The 22,180-nt window shown below is 42.1% G+C and overlaps 1 protein-coding gene and 1 long non-coding RNA gene across 4 annotated transcripts in view; one reads left to right on the forward strand and one right to left on the reverse strand.

Annotated features, from left to right (window-relative positions):
• The window catches only part of LOC116989455 (ubiquitin-conjugating enzyme E2 E2), a 143,534-nt gene extending 135,898 nt beyond the window's left edge, over positions 1-7,636 (forward strand). For all 3 annotated transcript variants that reach the window (XM_033046835.1, XM_033046850.1, XM_033046842.1), the window contains exons 5-6: positions 573-720; positions 6,139-7,636. In XM_033046835.1, coding sequence (XP_032902726.1) covers positions 573-720; positions 6,139-6,236 — 246 coding nt within the window. In that variant the 3' untranslated portion in view covers positions 6,237-7,636. The remainder of the gene's footprint in view (positions 1-572; positions 721-6,138) is intronic.
• On the reverse strand, positions 28-18,976 carry LOC116989466. Its single transcript, XR_004416254.1, has 2 exons — positions 18,802-18,976; positions 28-769 (listed from the first exon to the last, which is right to left on the reverse strand). It is a non-coding gene; the product is annotated as an uncharacterized LOC116989466 (long non-coding RNA).
• Between the last annotated feature and the right edge of the window lie 3,204 nt (positions 18,977-22,180).

The following is a 22,180-nucleotide window of genomic DNA, read 5'->3' on the forward strand; positions in this document are numbered from 1 at the left end:
ATAATTTCTCACCTCAAGCCAGAAAGCATTGTAAAATGTAGTTTAATAATATTATCAGAACCTCCAAAGTCATCACAATGTATTTGACTGGATTATGCACCTGCAGCAAAATCATACATCTGTGGTTGCCATTTAGTCAATGCACCATTTTCTTCATTTTCACCGGGCTCAGTCTTTTAAGTTGTGCAGCTACTTCCAAAGGTACATTGGTCATGCTCTATCCGATCCCGTTATAAGCATCCAGTTGCTATTACAGCATTCATCCAGAGCAGGCGGAAAAAATAAATTGCTCGGTAACAGAGTGAGAGTATTCTTCTGAATAAGTTGAGCTATCTATTTTCTCAAACGATAGAAAATATGGTTACCTTTTGAGGGTATAATTTTATTTGAGGCAGAAATGGTCTTTGAGGTTTCTCTGAAAGTAGTATCTTATGATCCTCTGAGTGCAGCAAGGTTGTTTCATTTAGTTTATTACAGTTTTTGTTGGAATAAGTTTATAGTTATGTGGAGTTTAAACATCAAAAGTGCTTGATTAAATTCACGTGGAAGCTGATTTTATCGTAATTTGACAGGTGACGTTCCGAACGAGAATCTATCATTGCAATATCAACAGCCAAGGAGTGATCTGTCTCGATATTTTGAAGGATAACTGGAGCCCAGCACTGACGATCTCCAAAGTTCTTCTCTCCATTTGTTCTCTTCTTACAGACTGCAATCCAGGTAAGCAGAGTTACATTATTCTAAACCTGTTTCCTTTAAAGTGCAAATGCTGAAAAAAAAATAGAAAAGCAGATTGAAATGCATAAAAGGTTTTTTGTTGTTTGCAATTCATAGGTTTCAACTCTCTAGAGCTGCTTTAATATATGTTTTAGATGTTTCTAGTATTTAATTTTATGACTCAGTCATTTAGTTGCATCATACTATGCTTGGATAACTTGGGTAGATGTATATTATTCATGTTATAGTATTCCGAGAGATATCTTAACAAAGAGACGTTCTAAATCTTAATTGGACTTAATCACAATTGTTAAACAATAAACCCTAAAATGGCAATTTCTAGAAACATGCGAGGTGCAATGAAGTTGCAAGCATTCACTGAAGATATTTCATGAGGAAAGCATTTCCTTAACTTGAGGCCGAGACTTATTTCATAGAAATGTTAACTCCAAGAAAGTTTCCAACATCTTAGATAGCTGAAATTAAGCCACTTTAATTTTAAATGTACTTTTGTTAAGTAATTATCAGATAATAAAAATCAAGTTAAGAATATTAGTGTGTACTGAAATATAGGTGATCTTGCATTACGTCTGGCTAGCCCAATGGTTAAAATACAATATATAATGCTGAAGAGTCTCGAACCAAAACGTCACCCACTCCTTCTCTCCAGAGATGCTGCCTGTTGCTGAGTGACTCCAGCATTTTGTGTCTATGTTCGAATTAAACCAGCATCTGCAGTTCCTTCCTACACATAAAATGCTCTCTACTCCTCCTCAGCATTTTATTTACAAAAGGATCATAACATTCTCTGTCAAATTGTTCACGCAATTTTGTTCTGGACAGTTTAACCACATTACAGACCAACATTTTGTCATATTTAAACGTGATTTTACATCTCCAAATGTGTTACTGTTACGATGATAATTATGACTTATTTGTATTCAATGCAGCAGCATTCATTTAAAACATAAATAGCTTGTGAAGGGAATGGACCACAAGCTTGTTTATGAGTCTGGACTGGACCAATAATCTCTAGCCATTCCAATCCCAATATGGCAGTTAAATCATTTAAATTCAGCTACTTAAATAGTCTAGAATTAAAAGCTAGTTCAGGTAATAGTGACATGAAACATGTGGATTGTCATGAGAAAGTCACTGGCTTTCAAATCTGCTGTATTAATCAGGTCTGGCATAGATGTAATCCAAACCACTGGAGTGCTATTGTTTGCTGATATAGTCCAGAAAGTCATTCAGTTGTACCTAATAGTTATGTTCAAGACAGTAAGAATGAAAACAGATGGGTCATCATGCATTAATCTAGGAACTGGAATCTCAAACCATAAAGCTAATCCCACCCCAGTCAACTGTGCAAAATCTTTCCAACAGCTCTCTGAGACAAGTGCCTACATTAGAAGGCTGACTTGAAAATATGTCATTGTTTCTTCATGCCACCAAGTAAAAAGGGCTAACATTCACTATTCAATAACAGGTAGAATAATTTTCACAGAGAGACAATTCAGGTATCTGATCTTAGGGTAATTATGGAAGTGTATCAAATACTAACCTCGTCATTGACATTAGCATCCCATAAATGGATGAAACAAATGTTGAGGAAGGTTTTTTACTCCAGTACCTGTATAATCATTTACATTTCTATAAAGTGGGTCTAAACCTTGTTCCAAAATATCAGTTTAGAATTAAATTAATTGTGTACTTGATCGTGCAATATAACTTCTTTCATTTATTTTTTGTAGAAAGGTGAAATAGGAACTAATTTGTCACTAACTTCGGAGTTCAGATTTGCCTGACATTTTGAATGTAAATAGAAATGGAGAGTTCTAATGTGGGCACTTGTCCTGTGGCAGTCTCCATGTCAAGTAGCTTCATTAGAATGTAGAGCCAGGGGACTGAATGACAGCTAATTAACCCTCTGGAGGCTAAGCATACCAGCTGTCTGACAATGTTCGTGCTTATTAGGGAATATAGACAAGATGATAATGCCTTAGCCTTTTTTCTATTTCTTGTACCTTGTCCTAGTAGAAAGCACCCATATCCAGCAGTTTATTTGTTAATTGCATCAAACACATTTTTACACAATCATTATTAATTGAGCATTTAATACTTAATAACATTTGAATTCCTTCTCAACAGAGAAACTCCTGCCCCAAATTGATCTTTTCATTTTAAAATTCACATGACTAATTTGGTGATTAATAGGAAAATTGAGCAAAATGATTATGTTTTTAAATACGCAATTGCACAAGCTTCAGACAAGATGGTGTAAATATCAATTTAATGTACATTGTGTAAACAGTCATATCTCGATATTGTTGCAATGAGATAATAAAAATGGAATGTTTATTCCTCATATCTTCATGGTTGCCCAGCTACCTAGATAAAACATGCCTTTTAAAAAGAAATGTGTAATCACCAATCAAATGAAAGCCAATACAATGGAAGAAACTTTGTGCTCGGATTCAAATACTCTATTAACACATTAACCAGTACTTTTAATTATGTAAAATAAATTACTTTGGCAAAGCAGAGCTTTTGTGATTATTCTTTTTCAAGACAATGATTATTATTTTTCACTTAGCATCCTTCACACATCATTGACTTTGATTCACAACTAAATCACTTCCTGAGGAATGTAAGTCGGGCAGAGTCCATTATAATGATTTCTATGCTATCAAGAACATCTGGTGGTGTGGTAGAATTGCTGCAGTGAGAGTGGGCTAGAAATTCAATCTCATTATGGTCATTTTACAGGCATGAACCAAACACAATGAGAATCCATTTCAGGCCCAGTTCCAGACTTGCGAAATGTTTAATGAAACCAGGGCTTTATTTCTACTCTGCCACAGATCTCAATTTATTAAGTTTGCACCATGTTCTTTCTTCATGAAGCACCTAATCTCAAGCAGTTGTTCACACTTTTTAACAATAATAATAACAGGGATATTAAGTGAAATTAGGAAGGCGGGGGGGGGGGGGGGGGGGGGGGGGGTCACAAAACGCCACTCTAAGGTGTTTTATCAGTATATTAAGGACAAAAGAATAAACAGGTAAATAATATGAAAAATGGCATAAAATATTTGTATCAATGTTTAGGGGCGAGTGAGTTTTAGATTTGCTGCAACCGTTATTTTCCTGTAGGATTTTGAAAAATAAATGTTTTAGTATATTTTTGTTACTGCAAGCTAAAAATATTGAAGACTGTGTTATTGTTAAATAGAGTATTGTTGCACAAGTATTAATAGAGTAATTCGTTGTCACTTTTTAAAGGCCACCCATGCTGAAACAAACAGCAATATTCTTAAAAGACAAGTGTCTGATTACCACAGGAAAGGTACATGTGAAGAGATTTCTCCCAGAACTCTGATTTTTTTTTTTTTTTGCACAACATTTTTTTTCTGCTAGTCTAGGTTCTCTAGTTCCTGATTGAAATTGCATTAAATCAATTGGCCCTCATAATTCAGATTGTTCTCTAATTCATCATCACATTGTATCAATTTTGCGTTATGAAAACACTTTGTAGCTGAACTATCTGCACAAAACTGCAGATTATATAAATCTGAAATAAAATAGACAAAGGTGGAAATATTCAACAAATTACAGCATCAGTGGAAAGAGAAAAAAACAAAAACAAATATTTACATGTTTCATCGGTATTGGTCATTTGGTATTCTGAATTATGGGTTATTGTTGATAGGCTGTAAAGGGTTGAGTCAGAAGGTGAAATACAGTTCCTTGAGCTAACATTGGGCAATGATTGAAATAGGGTATGATACAAATTTAGAGAGATTAGAATGGAAGTGGGATGGAGAATTAAGGTGTTGCTGAATGAGAAGGTGCTGCCTGAAGGAGTGGATATCAGCAAAGATAGGGAGATCCATGTATGGCAATAATCTTACTGATCTGTATGCAAAAAAATATCTCACTGTACCTTGGGATACATGGTAATAAAAGAACCATTGAACAGAAAACAATTAGGAACGCTTATGGAATGTTGCATGAAGTTCAGAAGTAGGTATGTTTTCATGCACCTTTACAGAGCAATGGTGTATCTGGGGTAGTGCGTGGCTTTTGGTCTCCAGGTTTACAGAAGAATGTGCTTTAACTGGAGGCAATGCAGACAGGTATACTTGATTGTTCTATCTCCTTTGCCCCAGCACCACTCTTCTCCTCCCCAAACCCCCCCCCCCCCCCCCTCACCACCACCACATGCTCTGAGCACCCGCTCCCACCACGTCCCCTCCCACTGATGGCATTTTCACCCCATTACCTCCCTTCCCCTCTGCCTTCCTTCCCCATACCTTCTCTCCCCCTCCCACCCCCCCTCTCCCCTCCCCCTCTCCCCCCGCCCTCTCCCCCCCCCTCTCCCCCCACCCTCTCCCTCCCTCCCCTCTCCCTCTTTCCCCCCCTCCCATATTTCCCCTCTCCTCCTCCCTTTTCTCTCCCCTTTCTCCACCCCCTCTCCCCCTTCCCCTTAGAGGGAGTGCAGAGAAGGTTCACCAGACTGATTCCTGGGATGTCAGGACTTTCATATGAAGAAAGACTGGATAGACTCGGCTTGTACTCGCTAGAATTTAGGAGATTGAGGGGGGATCTTATAGAAACTTACAAAATTCTTAAGGGGTTGGACAGGCTAGATGCAGGAAGATTGTTCCCGATGTTGGGGAAGTCCAGGACAAGGGGTCACAGCTTAAGGATAGAGGGGAAATCCTTTAGGACCGAGATGAGAAAAACATTTTTCACACAGAGAGTGGTGAATCTCTGGAACTCTCTGCCACAGAAGGTAATTGAGGCCAGTTCATTGGCTATATTTAAGAGGGAGTTAGATGTGGCCCTTGTGGCAAAAGGGATCAGGGGGTATGGAGAGAAGGCAGGTACGGGATACTGAGTTGGATGATCAGCCATGATCATATTGAATGGCGGTGCAGGCTCGAAGGGCCGAATGGCCTACTCCTGCACCTATTTTCTATGTTTCTATGTTTCTCTGCCTCCTCTTGCCCTCTTCCGTTCCTCCATCTCCTCTCCCTTCCCCCTCGTTCTTCCCCTTCCCTCCCTCCCTCCTTCCTCCCTCCTTCCTCCCTCCTTCCTCCCTCTTCTCCTCCCTCCCTCCTCCTCCTCCCTCTCCCCCCTCGCTCCCTCTTTATTTCCCTGCCTCTTTCCCCTCCCTCCCTCTTCCCCCTCCCTATTCCCCCTCCCTCCCTCTTCCCCCTCCCTCCCTCTTCCCCCTCCCTCCCTCTCCCCCCTCCCTCCCTCTCCCTCTAATTTGTGTGAATTGCTCTGTGTATCAAATATTTTGTTATTAAACATGGTTATGACGAGTCATGGTCATGTATTATGCATAGGTATAATACACATATTTATATTTTCAGATCTGTGACACTAAGCCCTATCTGTTTTTCTTTACAGCGGATCCTTTGGTGGGAAGCATAGCAACTCAATATCTGACTAACAGAGCAGAACACGACAGAATAGCCAGGCAGTGGACCAAGAGATATGCCACATAAGAAGATATTTCAGTCAATCCTGATCCCTGGGAAAGCACATTCACCAAGTGCAACAACAGCCCAAATCCTAATCTTGACTTTATTTCCTTTTTTAAACAAACATCTGTGTAAAAATCTCTTTATGTTCCCTGAAGACTTGAAGCAATTTGAGACCTGGTTGTTTTTACAATGAATAGATCTGAATCTCGACAATGTAAAAAGTGTTCCAGTAGAGAGCTTTATTGTTACATAGGTTTGTATAAGTGTGTCTTCTTCCATGTGGTTCTTGAACCGTAATAGATTATATATCTCATTCCTCACATGGGTAGTAGCAGTTAGAACCAGAGTATTTTCTACTGGTTAATCATGTCAGGTGCATCGACCAGACGACAGCTCTGCAATAAGCTTCAATTAACAATCACTGTGCGTTACAACAATAACCGTCTTTTTCACCAGCCTCAATTTCCTTTTCTCAAAAAGGCTGACGAACAACACTTAAAATGTGTGTATTTTGAACAATACCTACTTTCAAATGCTTGTAAATTTTGAGATACTTGCAATTCTTGACTGTGAAACAGCTTGATTGAAATAACCATTACAACAGCATCATGGCTGAACTACAACACAGTCTTATTTCCTTTGCCCTTTACTTTAAAAAATATCATCGGGAAGCTGACTTTGTAAAATCAGGTCAAAGGTGAGAGAATGTTTTGATACTGAATTTTCATTTGTACAAATTCAGCAAACTGCACTGAGGCTCAGCTAGACCCTTACAGAGGCATGGTGAACTCTGTTTGAGCCTGCCTCCGGGAGCTCAGCTATTTGGATTACATGGATAAATACAGCACAGGAAATGTCCATTGGCCCACAATGTCTGTGCTGCACATAATGACACGGTAAACTAATCTCATCTGCCTGTACATGATCCATATCTCTCTGTTCCCTGCATATCCATCTGTCTATCTAGCCTCTTAAATATGATCATATCTGCTTCCATTACCACCCCTGGCAGCACGTTCCACCGCTTTCTGCATTAAAAAAAGCGTCCTTCTCACCTTAAAGCTCTCTTGTCTTTGACATTTACATCCTACAAGGAAGGATCTGACTGTCTCCTTTATCTATGCCTCATAATTTTATATACTTCTATCAGATCTCCCTTAACTACTGGTGTTCCAGGGGAAACAAGTTCTGTTTTTTGAGACTTTCAGTATGAAAATGTAATTAGTGGTTCTTCTACCACAAGATATATCCTAAAAGAGAGTTGCTGGTTTAAACACTCAATAGATGAGTGACAGAGCAGAACATGCCAGAAATGCGCCCGTACCTTAGAGCGGATGTGTATACAAATTAAAATAAAGTATATATATGTTCTTTGTGTATTCATGGATGTACTAAATAAAGCATGATTCACCATCTTCAAATTACATCTATAAATTTGTTATATTAAAAACTATTTCTCCCAATTAAAACTAGCTGCCATATACACTCTTGAGACTTTCATATCACAATAGTATTTTGCTGTTTGCAGAAGCACTCAGCAAGAGGATACAGTCAAAGGTGAGGCTGCGCTTGACTTTAATCTGATTGCTCTTAAGGAAATAATTTAACAATTGTGAACTAAAATCAAAGAACATAGAACAATACAGCACAGGATAGGCTCTGTTCTACACCTTCTGTGCCAATCGAAACGGATTCCATCTGCTTGCACATGATCTATTTCCTTCCATTCGCTACCTGCTCATACACTGGTTTAAATGCCGCTGTAACACTATCATATCTACTTCAACCATTTTCCCATGCAGCACATTCCACACACCAACTACTCTATGTATAAATTAAAAAATCACTCCTACCCCAGTCCCTCACCTCTCTCAACTTAAAACTATGCCATCCAGAATTTGACATTGCTGACCTGGGAAAAAGACTAACCAGGTATACATCATTTTATATACCGGTACTTTAATGGAGGCTCCAGGAACACAATCCAAGTTTGTCCAATGTATCTTTACAGCTATTATTTTCTAAACCAGGCAACACTCCAATGAAAAAATACTCTAAATACTGGAGTAAGTCAGCAGGTCAGGCACTATCTCTGAAGAACATTTATTGGTGAAGTTTCGGGCTGGACAGAAAGGTCAAATGAACCCTTCAGACAGAAGGGTCTGAAGAAGTCCCGATCCGAAACATCACATATTCCTTTTCTCCAGGGATGCTGCCTTACCCGCTGAATTACTCCATCACTTTTTTTTGTAAACATTTCAATTCATCTCTTCTGCACCCTCTCCACATCCTTCCTACAAAGCAGCAACCAGAATAGCAAACAGTACTCCAAGGATGGCCTAACCAAAGTTATAGATGCAAGAAAACTTCCCAACTTCTGTACTAAAAAGGACAAAGTTCTGGAGTAACTCAGCATGTCAGGCAGCATCCCTCAATGCACTGACCTGTGAGGGCAAACACGCCAGACAGCTTCTTAACCACCCTATCTACTTTTGTTGCTACTTTCAGGGAAATAAGCATATGCACCACAAGATTACTCTGTACTTCAATGCCCTTAAGGATCTTTAAATTTATTGTATACTTTCTCCTTCCATTTAACATTCTCAAAGTGCAACACCTTGTACTGGTTTGATTTATATCAGCTACATCTCCACCCATATATCCAACCCCAATCCTGCTGTATGTTTTGGAAACCTTACTCCTACCCACAACCACAATTTTACATAGAACTATACAGCACACGAACAGGCCCTTCGGCCCACAATGTCTGTGCCAAACATGGTGCCAAGACCAACACAGAAACCGTATGCCTCCATTTTTTGCATATCCATGTACCTATCCAAAAGTAATGTAAATGCCACAATCTTATCTGCTTCCACCACCACCCTCAGCAGCAAGTTTGAGGCACTCACCGCCCTCTGTGTAAAAACACTTGCCCCGCACATCTTTTAACTTTGACCCTATCACCTTAAAACTATGCCCTTTCATATTTAATATTTCCATCCTGGAAAAAAGCTTCTAACTACATGCCCTATATATACTTTTATATACCCTATAATTTTAAAGTCTCCCCTCAACCTCCAGGGTTCCAGAGAAAACAATCCAAGTCTGTCCTACCTCTCCCTAATAGAAGATAGAGGGTTGTGGTGGAAGGACAATATTCAGGCTGGAGGTTTGTGACCAGTGGAGTTCTGTAGCAATCTGCACTGGGACCTCTGCTGTTTGTGATATATATAACTGACTTGGGTGTGAATGTAGACGGGTTGGTTAATAAGCTTGCAGATAACACCAAAATTGCTGGGGTCACGGACTGTGAGCAAGTCTGTCAAAGTATACAGCGGCATATAGACCATATACAGAAATGGGTGGAGAAATGGCAAATAGAGTTTAATCCGAGCAAGTGTGAAGTGTTACACTTTGGGAGACGAATGAAAGGGCAAACTATCCAACTAATGTCATGACCCTAAACAGCATTGATGTACAGAGGGATCTTGGGGTCCAAGAACATAACTCCCTGAAAGTGGCAACATAAGTAGATAGAGTGTTAAAGAAGGCATATGGCAAAGGTCGGGACTTTGAGTACAAGAATCAGGAAGTCATGATGTAGTTTTATAGTTTTAGTTTTAGAGATACAACGTGGAAACAGGCCCTTCGGCCCACACCAACCAGCAATCCCCCGCACACTAGTTCTATCCTACACACCACGGACAATTTACAGAAGCCAATTAACCTACAAACCTACATTTCTTTGGAATGTGGGAGGAACACAGAGCACCAGGAGAAAACCCAGACGGTCACAGGGAGAATGTTTGGGGCAAAGATCCATCATTTATTTATTTGCCTCTGTACTCCACAATTTGAGATTTGTAATAGATAGATAGATAGATATAATTTATTGCCACACAACCAGGGTTGGTGGAAATTTGGGTTGTCAGCAGCAGTACAATAATAAAGAACACACAATAAAACTGTAACACAAACATCCACCACAGCATTCATCACTGTGGTGGAAGGCACAAAAACCTGGCCAGTCCTCCTCCATTTCACCCCCATGTACAGGACCAGAGTCCAGTCAGTCCAGGATCGGCTCTTCCTCACCGGACACCGCGGCTTTAGATTGTTGTAGGCCGCAGGCCGGCGGTCGAGATTTAAAGTCCCCGCCGCAGCCAGAAGCACCGTAGACTGCAGGGCCGGCGGTCGAAGCCCCCCTCCAGGGGTGATGGTAAGTCCATGCCGCACCCGCGGTAGAAGTTGGCCGCGGGCCGGCAGTGATGGCTTCTTCTTCCCCCGGGTCCCCCATGAGGGATGCTGGGCTGTAGACGCCGCACCAGCCGGAGCTCTGCAGACCGCGGCTTCAGGCTGCGACTTCAGGCTGCCGGCTGCCCCGGGCCAGCGAAACGGAGCGCTCCCCTCCAGCGAGCCCCAGCGATGGGTTCACCCGCTCCACGCTGAGAGACCACGCTGCGCCCGCCGCTGAAGCCCCGGGCGCGTCTCCGGGAAAGGCCGCGTCGATCCTTGATGTTAGGCCACGGGGGAGGCGACCTGAAAAAAGTCGCCTCTCCATGGAGGAGGCGACCGAAGCGGTTTCCCCCTCACCCCCCCACACCACCCCCCACATAAAACACACAAAGAAACACAAAATACAAACTTTAAAACATACTAAATAAAAAAAAAAATAACCCAATGTGGTTAAAGTGCACATTGTCAGATTTTATTAAAGGCCATTTTTATACATTTTGGTTTCACCATGTAGAAATTACAGCTGTGTTTATACATTGTCCCTGCCATTTCAGGGCACCATAATGTTTGGGACACATGGCTTCATAGGTGTTTGTAATTGCTCAGGTGTGTTTAATTGCCTCCTTAATGCAGGTATAAGAGAGCTTGCAGCACCTAGTCTTTCCTCCAGTCTTTCCATCACCTTTGGAAACTTTTATTGCTGTTTATCAGCATGAGTACCAAAGTTGTGCCAATGAAAGTCAAATAAGCCATTATGAGACTGAGAAACAAAAATAAAACTTAAGAGACATCAGCCAAACCTTGGGCTTACCAACATCAACTGTTTGGAACATCATTTAGAAGAAAGAGAGCACTGGTGAGCTTACTAATCGCAAAGGGACTGGCAGGCCAAGGAAGACCTCCGCAGCTGATGACAGAAGAATTCTCTCTATAATAAAGAAAAATCCACAAACACCTGTCCAACAGATCAGAAACACTCTTCAGGAGTCAGTTGTGGATTTGTCAATGACCACTGTCCGCAGAAGGAAATAGAAACAGAAATACAGAGGCTACACTGCAAGATGCAAACCACTGGTCAGCAGCAAAAATAGGATGGCCAGGTTACAGCTTGCCAAGAAGTACTTAAAAGAGCAACCACAGTTCTGGAAAAAGGTCTTGTGATGAGATGAAGATCAGAGTGATGGCAAGAAGGAACTGCCAAGATCCAAAGCATACCACCTCATCTGTGAAACATGGTGGTGGGGGTGTTATGGCCTGGGCATGTATGGCTGCTGAAGGATCTGGCTCACTTATCTTCATTGATGATACAACTGCTGATGGTAGTAGCATAATTTATTCTGAAGTGTATAGACACATCCTATCTGCTCAAGTTCAAACAAATGCCTCAAAACTCATTGGCCGGCGGTTCATTCTACAGCAAGACAATGATCCCAAACATACTGCTAAAGCAACAAAGGAATTTTTCAAAGCTAAAAAATGGTTAATTCTTGAGTGGCCAAGTCAATCACCCGATCTGAACCTAATTGAGCATGCCTTTTATATGCTGAAGAGAAAACTGAAGGGGATTAGCCCCCAAAACAAGCATAAACTAAACTGGCAGAGCATCTCCAGCGAAGACACCCAGCAACTGGTGATGTTTGTGAATCGCAGACTTCAAGCAGTCATTGCATGCAAAGAAAATGCAACAAAATACTAAACAGGACTACTTTCATTTACATGACATTGCTGTGTCCCAAACATTATGGTGCCCTGAAATGGGATGACTATGTATAAACACTGCTGTCATTTCTACATGGTGAAACCTAAATGTCTAAAAATGGCCTTTATTAAAACCTGACAATGTGCACTTTAACCACATGTGATTTTTTCTAAACATATTTCTGTCCCAAACATTATGGAGGGCACTGTACATGGCCACATTTAGCCGTCCTGATTCCTTGCTTACGTTCTCTCTATATTCCGAAAGGGCCTTGCCCAAATTCAGCTTCTTGCTTCTAACATATGTTTTATCACAAATCTCATCATCCAAGATTCCTGATTATTGTCATCCTTGCCTCTCTTCGTCACAGGAACACATTGGTCCTGAATTCTGATCAACTGGCCTGATGTCACATGTCAGATGTGGACCTACACTCCCCATATCCTCTCCAATATTGTTGTAAAATGCAAACTACTGGAGGCACATATGTCAAGCAGCATCTGTGAAGATAAATGGGCACATCGTGTTTCATGTCAGGACCTTTCTTCAGACTGAAGCGTCTGTTCCAATTAGACTTTGTCCACAGGTTCAGTCCTATCCTTATCCATCTCAACTATTTGAAAATTTGTGGAATTATGATCACTGTTCCCAAAATGTCCTTACAATTGGCCAGGCTCATTTCCCAATATAAGGACCAGTACGGCTCGTTCCCTGAATGGTTATCTATATACTGTTGAGAAACTGAGCTACACACAACTAACACATTTTGCCATGAGGAGAGTCCCAGACAATATTGTGGAAATTAAAGTCACAAACTACAACTACCCTGATCTAGCTGCTACTGCCATTTCCCCCCAGTGAGGCTATTCCCCCCCTTCCCCCAAAAGCATCCAAAACAGCATACTTGTTTGAGCAGGGTACAACCATAGGAGGCTCCACATTACCTGCCTACCTCTCCTGGCAGTCATCCATTTACTTGACGGTGTGGCCATCTCCAAACTACAACACTCCTGTGTGTTCCTCAAGCAACAGGAATACATCAGACACGGAATGGTTGAAGCTGTTAAGATTCCTCCTGGAGAGCTGATAATGTGCTTCTCCTGTTATTTCTTCTTTCAATATTCACTCCTGAACCTGTCACGACCTAAGTATAAACCAGTATAAGTTCCTCCCTGAATGACCACTGTCGATTCAACAGAAACCATTATTTCACAGTTGTTTTGGAATTTCTGTCCGTTACGCCAGATAATTGGACGATTTCCTTTCCAACAACATTCTCACAGAGCATTGCGAGAAACAGTCTATTTCTAAATATGAAATAATTAAAGAAGGGGTTCCACGCAGCCAGCTTTCTAGCACTCACTCTTTAGCTTGCCCAAAATTTCCTTAGCTTGTTGTGCAACAGAAGAAACCAGCACACTAGAGGACATGGCTTCACTTAATCCAGTTGGATTAAAGCAGAAGCACAAATACACTCATCCTGGAGGGGTTTGAATAACAAATTACAAACTAGGGAAAACATAGCACATGTACAGAACAAGAATGAGTTTGTCATTGAGCCCATTCTCAATTTTTATCAGCCACAGTCAAGGGGCTTGAACCTCAAATCTGCCTATAAAACCTAGTAGTTATTGTCCTTTTGATATTCACTGGACTTGCCCGAGCCACCAGTGACCTGCAAGAAACAGCACCCTTGGTAGAGGGTGAAGAACTGTTGAAAAAAAAGTGTTCTACCAATCACGGGCACACAAAAAAAAGAGGAAAAACTAAACACCTTGGAAATCTTAGTTCCTTGACTAACCGTAGTCCTGTATACCTTTGCATGATGCTGTAAATGATCATACATTGTGCTGGTCCCGCCATTGTATAGGATCATGAATGATCTAAGCTAGCCTCATCTCTTCTGTGCCAGTTCTTCATTCCCCTACATGCCTCGATCTATCCAATATTTATCCTCCTCCACTTTACTTGTTTTAAAGATCCAGCTTCCACCACCTGCAGAGAACTCAAGATTCACCGTCCTCTGCGAGAAGAAATTTCTACATGCCTCGGTTTTAAATGACCAGCCCTTATCTTGTACTTATGTCCCTTTGTTTAAAACTCGCCAACTAGTGGAAGCAACATCTACCCTGTCACCCCCCTCCCTTCCTCTCAGGATCTTATGTTTGATTATTGTTCTTTAAACTTAAAGGAAACCAGACTCTAACTATATCATCTCTCTTGCTTGGACATCCCTCTCACCCCACAATTAGGCTGATGATGTACTGCCTCCAATGTTGGTCTATAATTTTTTTAGGCAAGAGGACCAAAACTGTACACAGTATTGCAGACCAGGCCTCATTAACACCCTGTACAATTACAAAAAAAAGCCTCCTTATTTAAAAAAAATAACACTTTGCCAAAAAGGTCAAAATGCTGTTTGTCTTCTTAACTACTTGTTAAACCTGCCTGTTAACTTTTTATTATTCATGCACAGGAACAGCTGGATCGCTCTGTACTTCACTCATTTGCAATCCACTCCATTTAGATAATAACCTGCCTTTGATTTCTCTTACTGAAGTACCTCTCACACCTCCACAAATTAAATCCAAACTTTTATCCACACACTCCCTCTTTATACCCTTACACCTATTTAAATGTTTAAGAAGGAACTGCAGAAGCTGGAAAATCGAAGGTAGACAAAAATGCTGGAGAAACTCAGCGGGTGAGGCAGCATCTATGGATCGAAGGAAATAAGCAATGTTTCGGGTCGAGACCCTTCTTCAGACTGATGTGAGGGTGGGGGGGGGGGGCGGGAAGAAGAAAGGAAGTGGTGGAGACAGTGGGCTGAGGGAGAGCTGGGAAGGGGAGGAGAAAGCAAGGACTACTTGAAATTGCCAGGGAAGGGGGTGGTTTGGGTGGGAAGAGATGAATTGACCAGGGAGTTACAGAGGGAGCGGTCTCTGCGGAAAGTAGACAGGGGAGGAGATGGGAAGATGTGGCGAGTGGTGGGATCCCATTGGAGGTGGCGAAAATGTCAGAGGATTATTTGTTGTATGTGACTGCTGGTAGGGTGGAAGGTGAGGACAAGGGGGACTCTGTCCTTGTTAAGAGTGGGGGGGATGGGGAGAGAGAGCAGAGTTACGGGGTATAGAATAAACCCACTGACTCCTAAGGCTATCTAGACTACACTTCTTCCCACCCCACTTCCTGTAAGGACTCTATCTCCTACTCCCAATTCCTCCGTCTATGCCGCATCTGCACCCAGGATGAGGTGTTCCAAACCAGGGCATCGGAGATGTCCTCATTCTTCAGGGAACGGGGGTTCCCCTCTTCTACTATAGATGAGGCTCTCTTCTATACCCCGTAACTCTTTTCAACTTCTCCCCTCTCCCTTTAAAGCCATGCCCTCTAGTATTTGATTTTTTCATCCTATCTATGCCTCTCATAATTTTATATAGATTTATCAGGTCTCCCCGCAACCTCCAGTGTTCCAGAGAAAACATTCCAAGTCTGTCCAACCTCTCCCAGTAGCTGATACCCCCTAATCCAGGCAGCATCCTGGTAAACCTCCAAAGCCTCGACATCCTTCCAGTAATGGGGCAACCAGAACTGCATGTAATACTTCAAATGTGACCTAACCAAAATTCTATAGATGTGCATCATGACTTCCTAACTCGTATAATCAATGCTCAACCTATGAAAGCAAACATGCCATATGCCTTATTTACCACCCTGTCTATTATTTTTTAATTAATACATCCATTAATTATATAGTTCCACCCCCCTTACATCTGACCTCCCAAGGTGCAACACCTCACACTTGCTTAGATTAAATTCCGTCTATTTCTGTAGCTGATCTATATCCCACTGTATACTTTGACTGTCTTCCTTACAGTTCACAACCTCAGCAATCTTGGTGTCATCTGCAAACTTACAACCAACTTGTCTACGTTTACATCCAAGTCATTTATGTATATCACAAACAGCAGAGGTCTCAGCACAGATCCCTGTGGAACTCCACTGGTCACAGTCTTCCAGGCTGAATATTGTCCTTCCACCACAACCCTCTGTCCCCTATCAAGCCAATTCTGAAGTCATGCGACCAAGTCACTGCTAATCTCGGGCACCTTAATCTTTATCAGCCAACCATAGGGGACTTTATCAAATGCTTTACTAAAATACATGTAGACATAGTAAATGCATGTACATATTTAGTAAATACATGTACTAAAATACATGTAGCCCCGCCCTCATCGATTACCTTCGTCCGCTCCTCAAAAAAGATGATCTGCCATGTACAGACATGCTGACTATCCCTAATTATTCCATTCTCTTCCAAATAGGGGTAAATCCCATTCTGAAAGATCCTTTCCAATAGCTTCCCTACCCCTGACATGAGGCTCACATGATAATTTCCTGAATTCTCTCTATTTCCCTTCTTAAATAAAGGAACAACATTAGCTAGTCTTCAGACCTCTGGGACCTCAACTGTAGCTAAGAGAAGATGCAAAAATCTCCATCAAGGCTCCTACAATCTCTCTCGCCCCTCACAATAACCTGGGATAGATCCCATCAGGTCCTGGAGATTTATCCATCTTACTGCTCTTCAAGAGCCCTAAGCACCTCCTCCACTTTAATCTCAAACTGCCCTTGCATATTACTATTGTCCACACTGATCTTACTGTCCTCCATGCCTATTAGACCATCCGGCATACAAAGCGACAAAACAATGCAACAATTGTTGCCACAAGTGTTCAAAGTGGCTTTGAAGGCATTGCAGCACCTCATCAATCCAATAGATGGAAGGGATTGTTGGGACCACTGCAGCATATATCAGTTGCAAGGCCCTAAATCTACTAAAGTCCTTCTAAACCTCCTGCGGGTGCACCTGACCTCTTCCTCCCCCCTCTGTGTGCATTGTTATCTATCTGCCACCAAAGGCTGATGCAGTGACGATGAAGGCACATCTTTGATTAACATCCACGATCACCAGCTGAAATACTGATGCCGTGTAGTCTTGGAGCTCAGCACATCAATGATCAGGGGCAACAGATGATCGTAGTGCCAGCTCCCTAGTGAATGCACTCACAGTCCAGAAACATGTGGAGACCACAGAGTGAGCTGCCTGCAGCTGAGGACGTACGCTGTGATGGTGAATGGACAGGCTTGTGCAACAATGGCAGCCTGTCCTTTACAAAATAGAAGTGCAGAAGAACAACCTCATCCACAATCATAGAGGCGGTGATGATAGAGAGGCTGGTGGCAAATGTCCCCATCTGTTGTAACACACACACACACGTGCGTTACCCAAGCCTGCACGTTGTAGCAGAAGATCAATACCTGTTCAGTTTAAGGACAGGCCTTTAATTGCCTCCTGCAGATTCCAAGAATCCCCAGCCCTGGGAGTGGAATGGCTCCGTGCACAACTTGCTAGGATGACTGCACTCGTTATCTGTCTGATTCTAACCAAACTAATGTCACCCATCTTGAGATGGCACTATCCTTAGCCTTCTGTGTGTCCTCTGCCCGTCCTCCCCATCATGTCTACTCCAAGATCTGGGAGTAAATAGTTAAAGAAAATATCCAGAATTTAAGCCAACTAAACTGACACATATCTTTGGACATACCCTGTAGACATTTAACCCCTAAGAACTTTACAAGCAGGACATGCTATTTTGCTTGGATCAGCACGGTAAAAATCAATCGACAATTAACCTGGAAGTAATTTCCCTTTAAATAACATTAGATGTGATCATTTCTGCTGCTGAATGTGTGTTCAGCTGTGCACGTGCTTAATAGAGGCTGTTAGAACGCTGAGCTCCAATTTAAAGCAGCCTGGTATCAAAATAAGCATTGCACATAGATTAACATCACAATGTGTAGCTCTGAATACTTCTGGTGGATGAGTAAAACATCAACACCCTTCCCAATATAATAGCCGGAGTGACTTACTCAGAAAATATGCATGCTATATTAAAAAGTTGACACTGGAATCAGCTTAGCATTATTCAATCAGAAATCCAGACAACATGTAGCCAAATATATTCCAACTGGTATTTGGTTAAAAATAAGGAATAGCTGTGAATTTTGTAAGCAGCTGTACACTAAATACCAAATAGAGGGATGAGGTTGAAGGTCAAATACATTACATTCATACAACAAGGAATGTTGTAGACCAATGTCTGGGAATAAATGGTAAATTTCCTTACAAGGAATTTGGTGTAATGAAAATAATGAACTTAAATTATTGTGAAATAAGCAAAGAAAAGTAATGGTGTAATATGGGATAAGTGGGAAGAGATTCCTGAAATATGTGCCAAGTTCCATAAGGAGTGTGTTTTGAGCTTCACATTGACATAGCTGAGTTGGCATTAGTATTTTTGAATATAGGTCAGAAACTGAAATTAAGTTCAGTGGGAGAACATTTATGATACGGAGATCACAACATTATCTCTATTGTACTAAAACTCTTCTCTTTGTTCTTAACATTCTAAATGTTTGTGTGAGCCAGGGTTGTGTTGGCTTTCTTTTAATCTCCTTAATTTGTATCTTCTTCCAAACGCTTGGCCACAGCCTTCCCATTTTCACACACGCTACTCACATTTTCTCCACCGACAGAATACATATCTTCCCATCGCATTTCAACCTATATTTCTCGTTACTAACCTTTTGAAAACAGCTTCAAAATATTAAAGTTTTCAAAGTTCTAATATTGAAGAAAAACCCCCACAATAAACTCCCAAGGCACGACGGGACACTCAAGCTCTCCAACGACATTTTCAACATTTTAAAAATGCAAGTTCTAAAATTCAACTTCACCATTGCAAGAGTTGATTTTTCAAAAATACTTCGCTATTGCATTGAATAACATTTATTTAAAAACAGGTGATTTAAAAAAAACTTCACAATTACATTGATTAAGTTTTATTTTACAAGAGTTGAATTTTTAAAATACTTCGCTATTTCATGGAATCACATTTATTTAAAAACACTTGGATTTAATACGTTGCATTTTAATTATTACTTTGCGTTTTTACACTTAAATTAGACTGCTCGGTCACATTCGGCCATTCACACTCCGCCCCGCTCGCTCAGCCCCGCTCGCTCGGCTCCGCTCTGACCCATTCGGCCCTGCACGCTCGGCTCCGCTGGGACCCGCTGGGACCCGCTCGGCCCCACCCCCCCCCCCTCAGCTCGGACCCGCTAAGACCAGCTCCATTGGCTCCGCTCGAAGGGGTGAGGGAGGGATTGGGGGAGTGGAGGAAAAAAATCCTGGGGAGTCGATCAGGGAGAGGAGGGGGTAGCGAAAGTTGTTCAAATGTTTACACTCCCTCTCATGCCTCCTCCCTCTCTATCCTCCCTCACCCTCTCTACCCCCTCCCTCTCTAACACCCTCTTCTCTACCTTCCCCCCCCCACTCTACTCCCCTCCCCAGACTCTACCTCCCTCTCTCTAACCTCCTCCATCTGTACCCCCCTCTTCCTCACTCTACCCTCTCTTTCTACCCCCTCACCTCCCTCTCCCTCTACCCCCTATGAGGGGCATGACAGCACTCCAACCCGCTCAGCTCCGTTCGGCCCTGCACGCTCTGCCCCCCCTCCCTCTCTACCACCACTCCCTCTCTAGCCCTCCTCCCTCTCTAGGGAGTGGTGAGTATTGGGGCCTATGGGTGAGTGGTGGAGCATTGTGTTCGGTACCAGCACTCCCCTGTGATGCAGTATGGGGTGGCTAATTTCAATGAGATAAAAGGTGACAGTTGCAGTGGATTGAAGTTAGACTTTGCAACAAAGGGAGCAATTAAGATTCCTGCAGGGAAGGAAGCAAAGAAAATCCCTGGATGACAAATGATGCAGTGACGAGAATGAAGAGGGAATAGAATAAAAGTCCACTTCTCCATTCAAGAGAGCAAAGCACATGAAAATGGAAAATTGAGGAAAGAGGAGAGGCAAAGAAAGGGCAAGCGAGTGAAGTAACCAAAATGCCATTGGCTCGTCCAAAAAAGGTAAAAGTAACTTAATAGAGACAAAAAAGCAGGTGGTGGAGCTATCAAATTGGTCTTTCAAACTGACATGGATCAACTGGACAAAATGGTCTCCCTCTTTGTTGTATCTTTCTACGATGGGCTGCACCATTCACACCATCACTTTGTACAGCAGGATGTGGTGTATTGTATTATCCCACAAAAAGTGCATTCCTGAAGATACATGCAGAGTTCAGGTTATCTGACAAACTCTCTGATATTGGCTTGGACTGGGCTAGCTCGTCACATCTGCCTCAGTTGTGGCCCTTTGGTCAATGCCAACTCTGTCTCCCTGTTTCCTGGACATTAATACTTCCACTGGGCAACATGGTGGTACATCGGTACATTTGCTGCCTTACAACATCAGAGACCCGGGTTCAATCCTGACTACAGGTGCTGTCTGTATGGAGTTTGTACGTTCTCGCTGTGACCTGCATCTCCGGTTTCCTGCCACACTCCAAAGACATACAGGTTGTAGGTCACTTGGTAACATTTCAAATTGTCCCGAGTGTGTGTGTAGGATAGTGTTAATGAGGGGAGATTGCTGCGCGGTGCAGACTCGGTGAGCTGAAGGGCCTGTTTCCGCACTGTATCTCTAAAATTAAAAGCTAAAACACTGAACAGAATTCATTTAACGAATCAGCATGCAGAATTTGTCTGTTCATACAAGATTATTAATAAATAGTAACAAAATACAGGAAATACAAAACAATTGCTGGACCTGATTGTGCAGATTAAATGCCACAATGTTCCCTTCGTCAAACATTTACTGTAACTCTTGCATTTTATTTGATTTGGCTGTGCTGATTTTCTCCAACTCACGATTCTACAATTAAGCAGAATCAAACTGTGACATTTATGTTTTTGTGCATCCAGCAAAACACACGGTGCTTTGTCACATTATCTAAATGTTCTGCTTATTATTAAAAGGCATGAATTTTAATCAGGTGGCATTATGTTGCTTTTTTATCATTGTTACTGTCTCAACAAATGACACATTCCTCAACACACACGCTCTTCACTTGGCCCAGTCTAAACTCCCAAAGCTCACAGTGAGGAGGTGCCTGGTGGACTCACTGTGGTGGATGTTAAACTGTGTTGAGTGTGTGTTTTGTTATTGTATTCTATGTTATGACTGCAAGGTTAAACCATTTTGTTGTACTGTAAATGTGCAATGACAATAAAGTTGAATCTAATCTAATCTAAAAAAATACATCAGTCACACACCATAAACTGAATGCAGAAACCCGAGCTCATGACCAAAGGTGACATTATTCATCCTGTTACACCTGAAGTAAATGCATAAAATAAACTAACAAACCTCCTTCGACAGCTCTTCACACATCTGGGACACACCATCCAGCACTCCTAGCCTGACAGCATTTCCTGATGTGAACTTAGAATGTGTCAAGACCTAGAATAACATACTCTTATACTTATGAATAATGGACTCTCTCTCTCTAGCCCACTGCCATTGCCACTCTCGCAAATATAACAATATTAATTTAATGCTACAACATATTAAAGAATCCCAAAGTAAAATAATTCATAACCTTCTTTCAGCAGCTGGATAAGTAAATGGACCATGCATACAAGATTTTACTTTGGAGTCACGTGAGTGACTACGTGAAGAACCCCGCCACGATGCATGCGTGTCATATCGCTTTCACGGTGCGAAACGACAGGCGGGGGGGAGTGTTCCCCCGCAGCGGTAAGTTTGAAACCGCGACCTGCAGGTAAGAAATTTACTCTGCGGTAGTTTTGTTCCCCGCGCTGTTTTTTCACAGGGGGGGAAGCTGGACAAAATAGTGTCCACAAGTGCTGCGAGTAAAGCTGGCTGGGGAGGACCGCGAAGTTGCGGGAGCCAGCAGCAACTGAAGGCACAAGCCCCGTAAGGGATCAGCTGTGCCGACTTTTGGTCCTGCGCCGGCCAGAACGCCACGGCCGGGCGGGAGACTATTCAAATGGGGCCGTCGACTTTTTGGACAAGTCAAAAACGGCAGGAGACGGGGTGGAACGACGTTC

Source organism: Amblyraja radiata, chromosome 2 (assembly GCF_010909765.2).
Source record: "Amblyraja radiata isolate CabotCenter1 chromosome 2, sAmbRad1.1.pri, whole genome shotgun sequence".
NCBI classification, from domain to species: Eukaryota; Metazoa; Chordata; class Chondrichthyes; order Rajiformes; family Rajidae; genus Amblyraja; species Amblyraja radiata.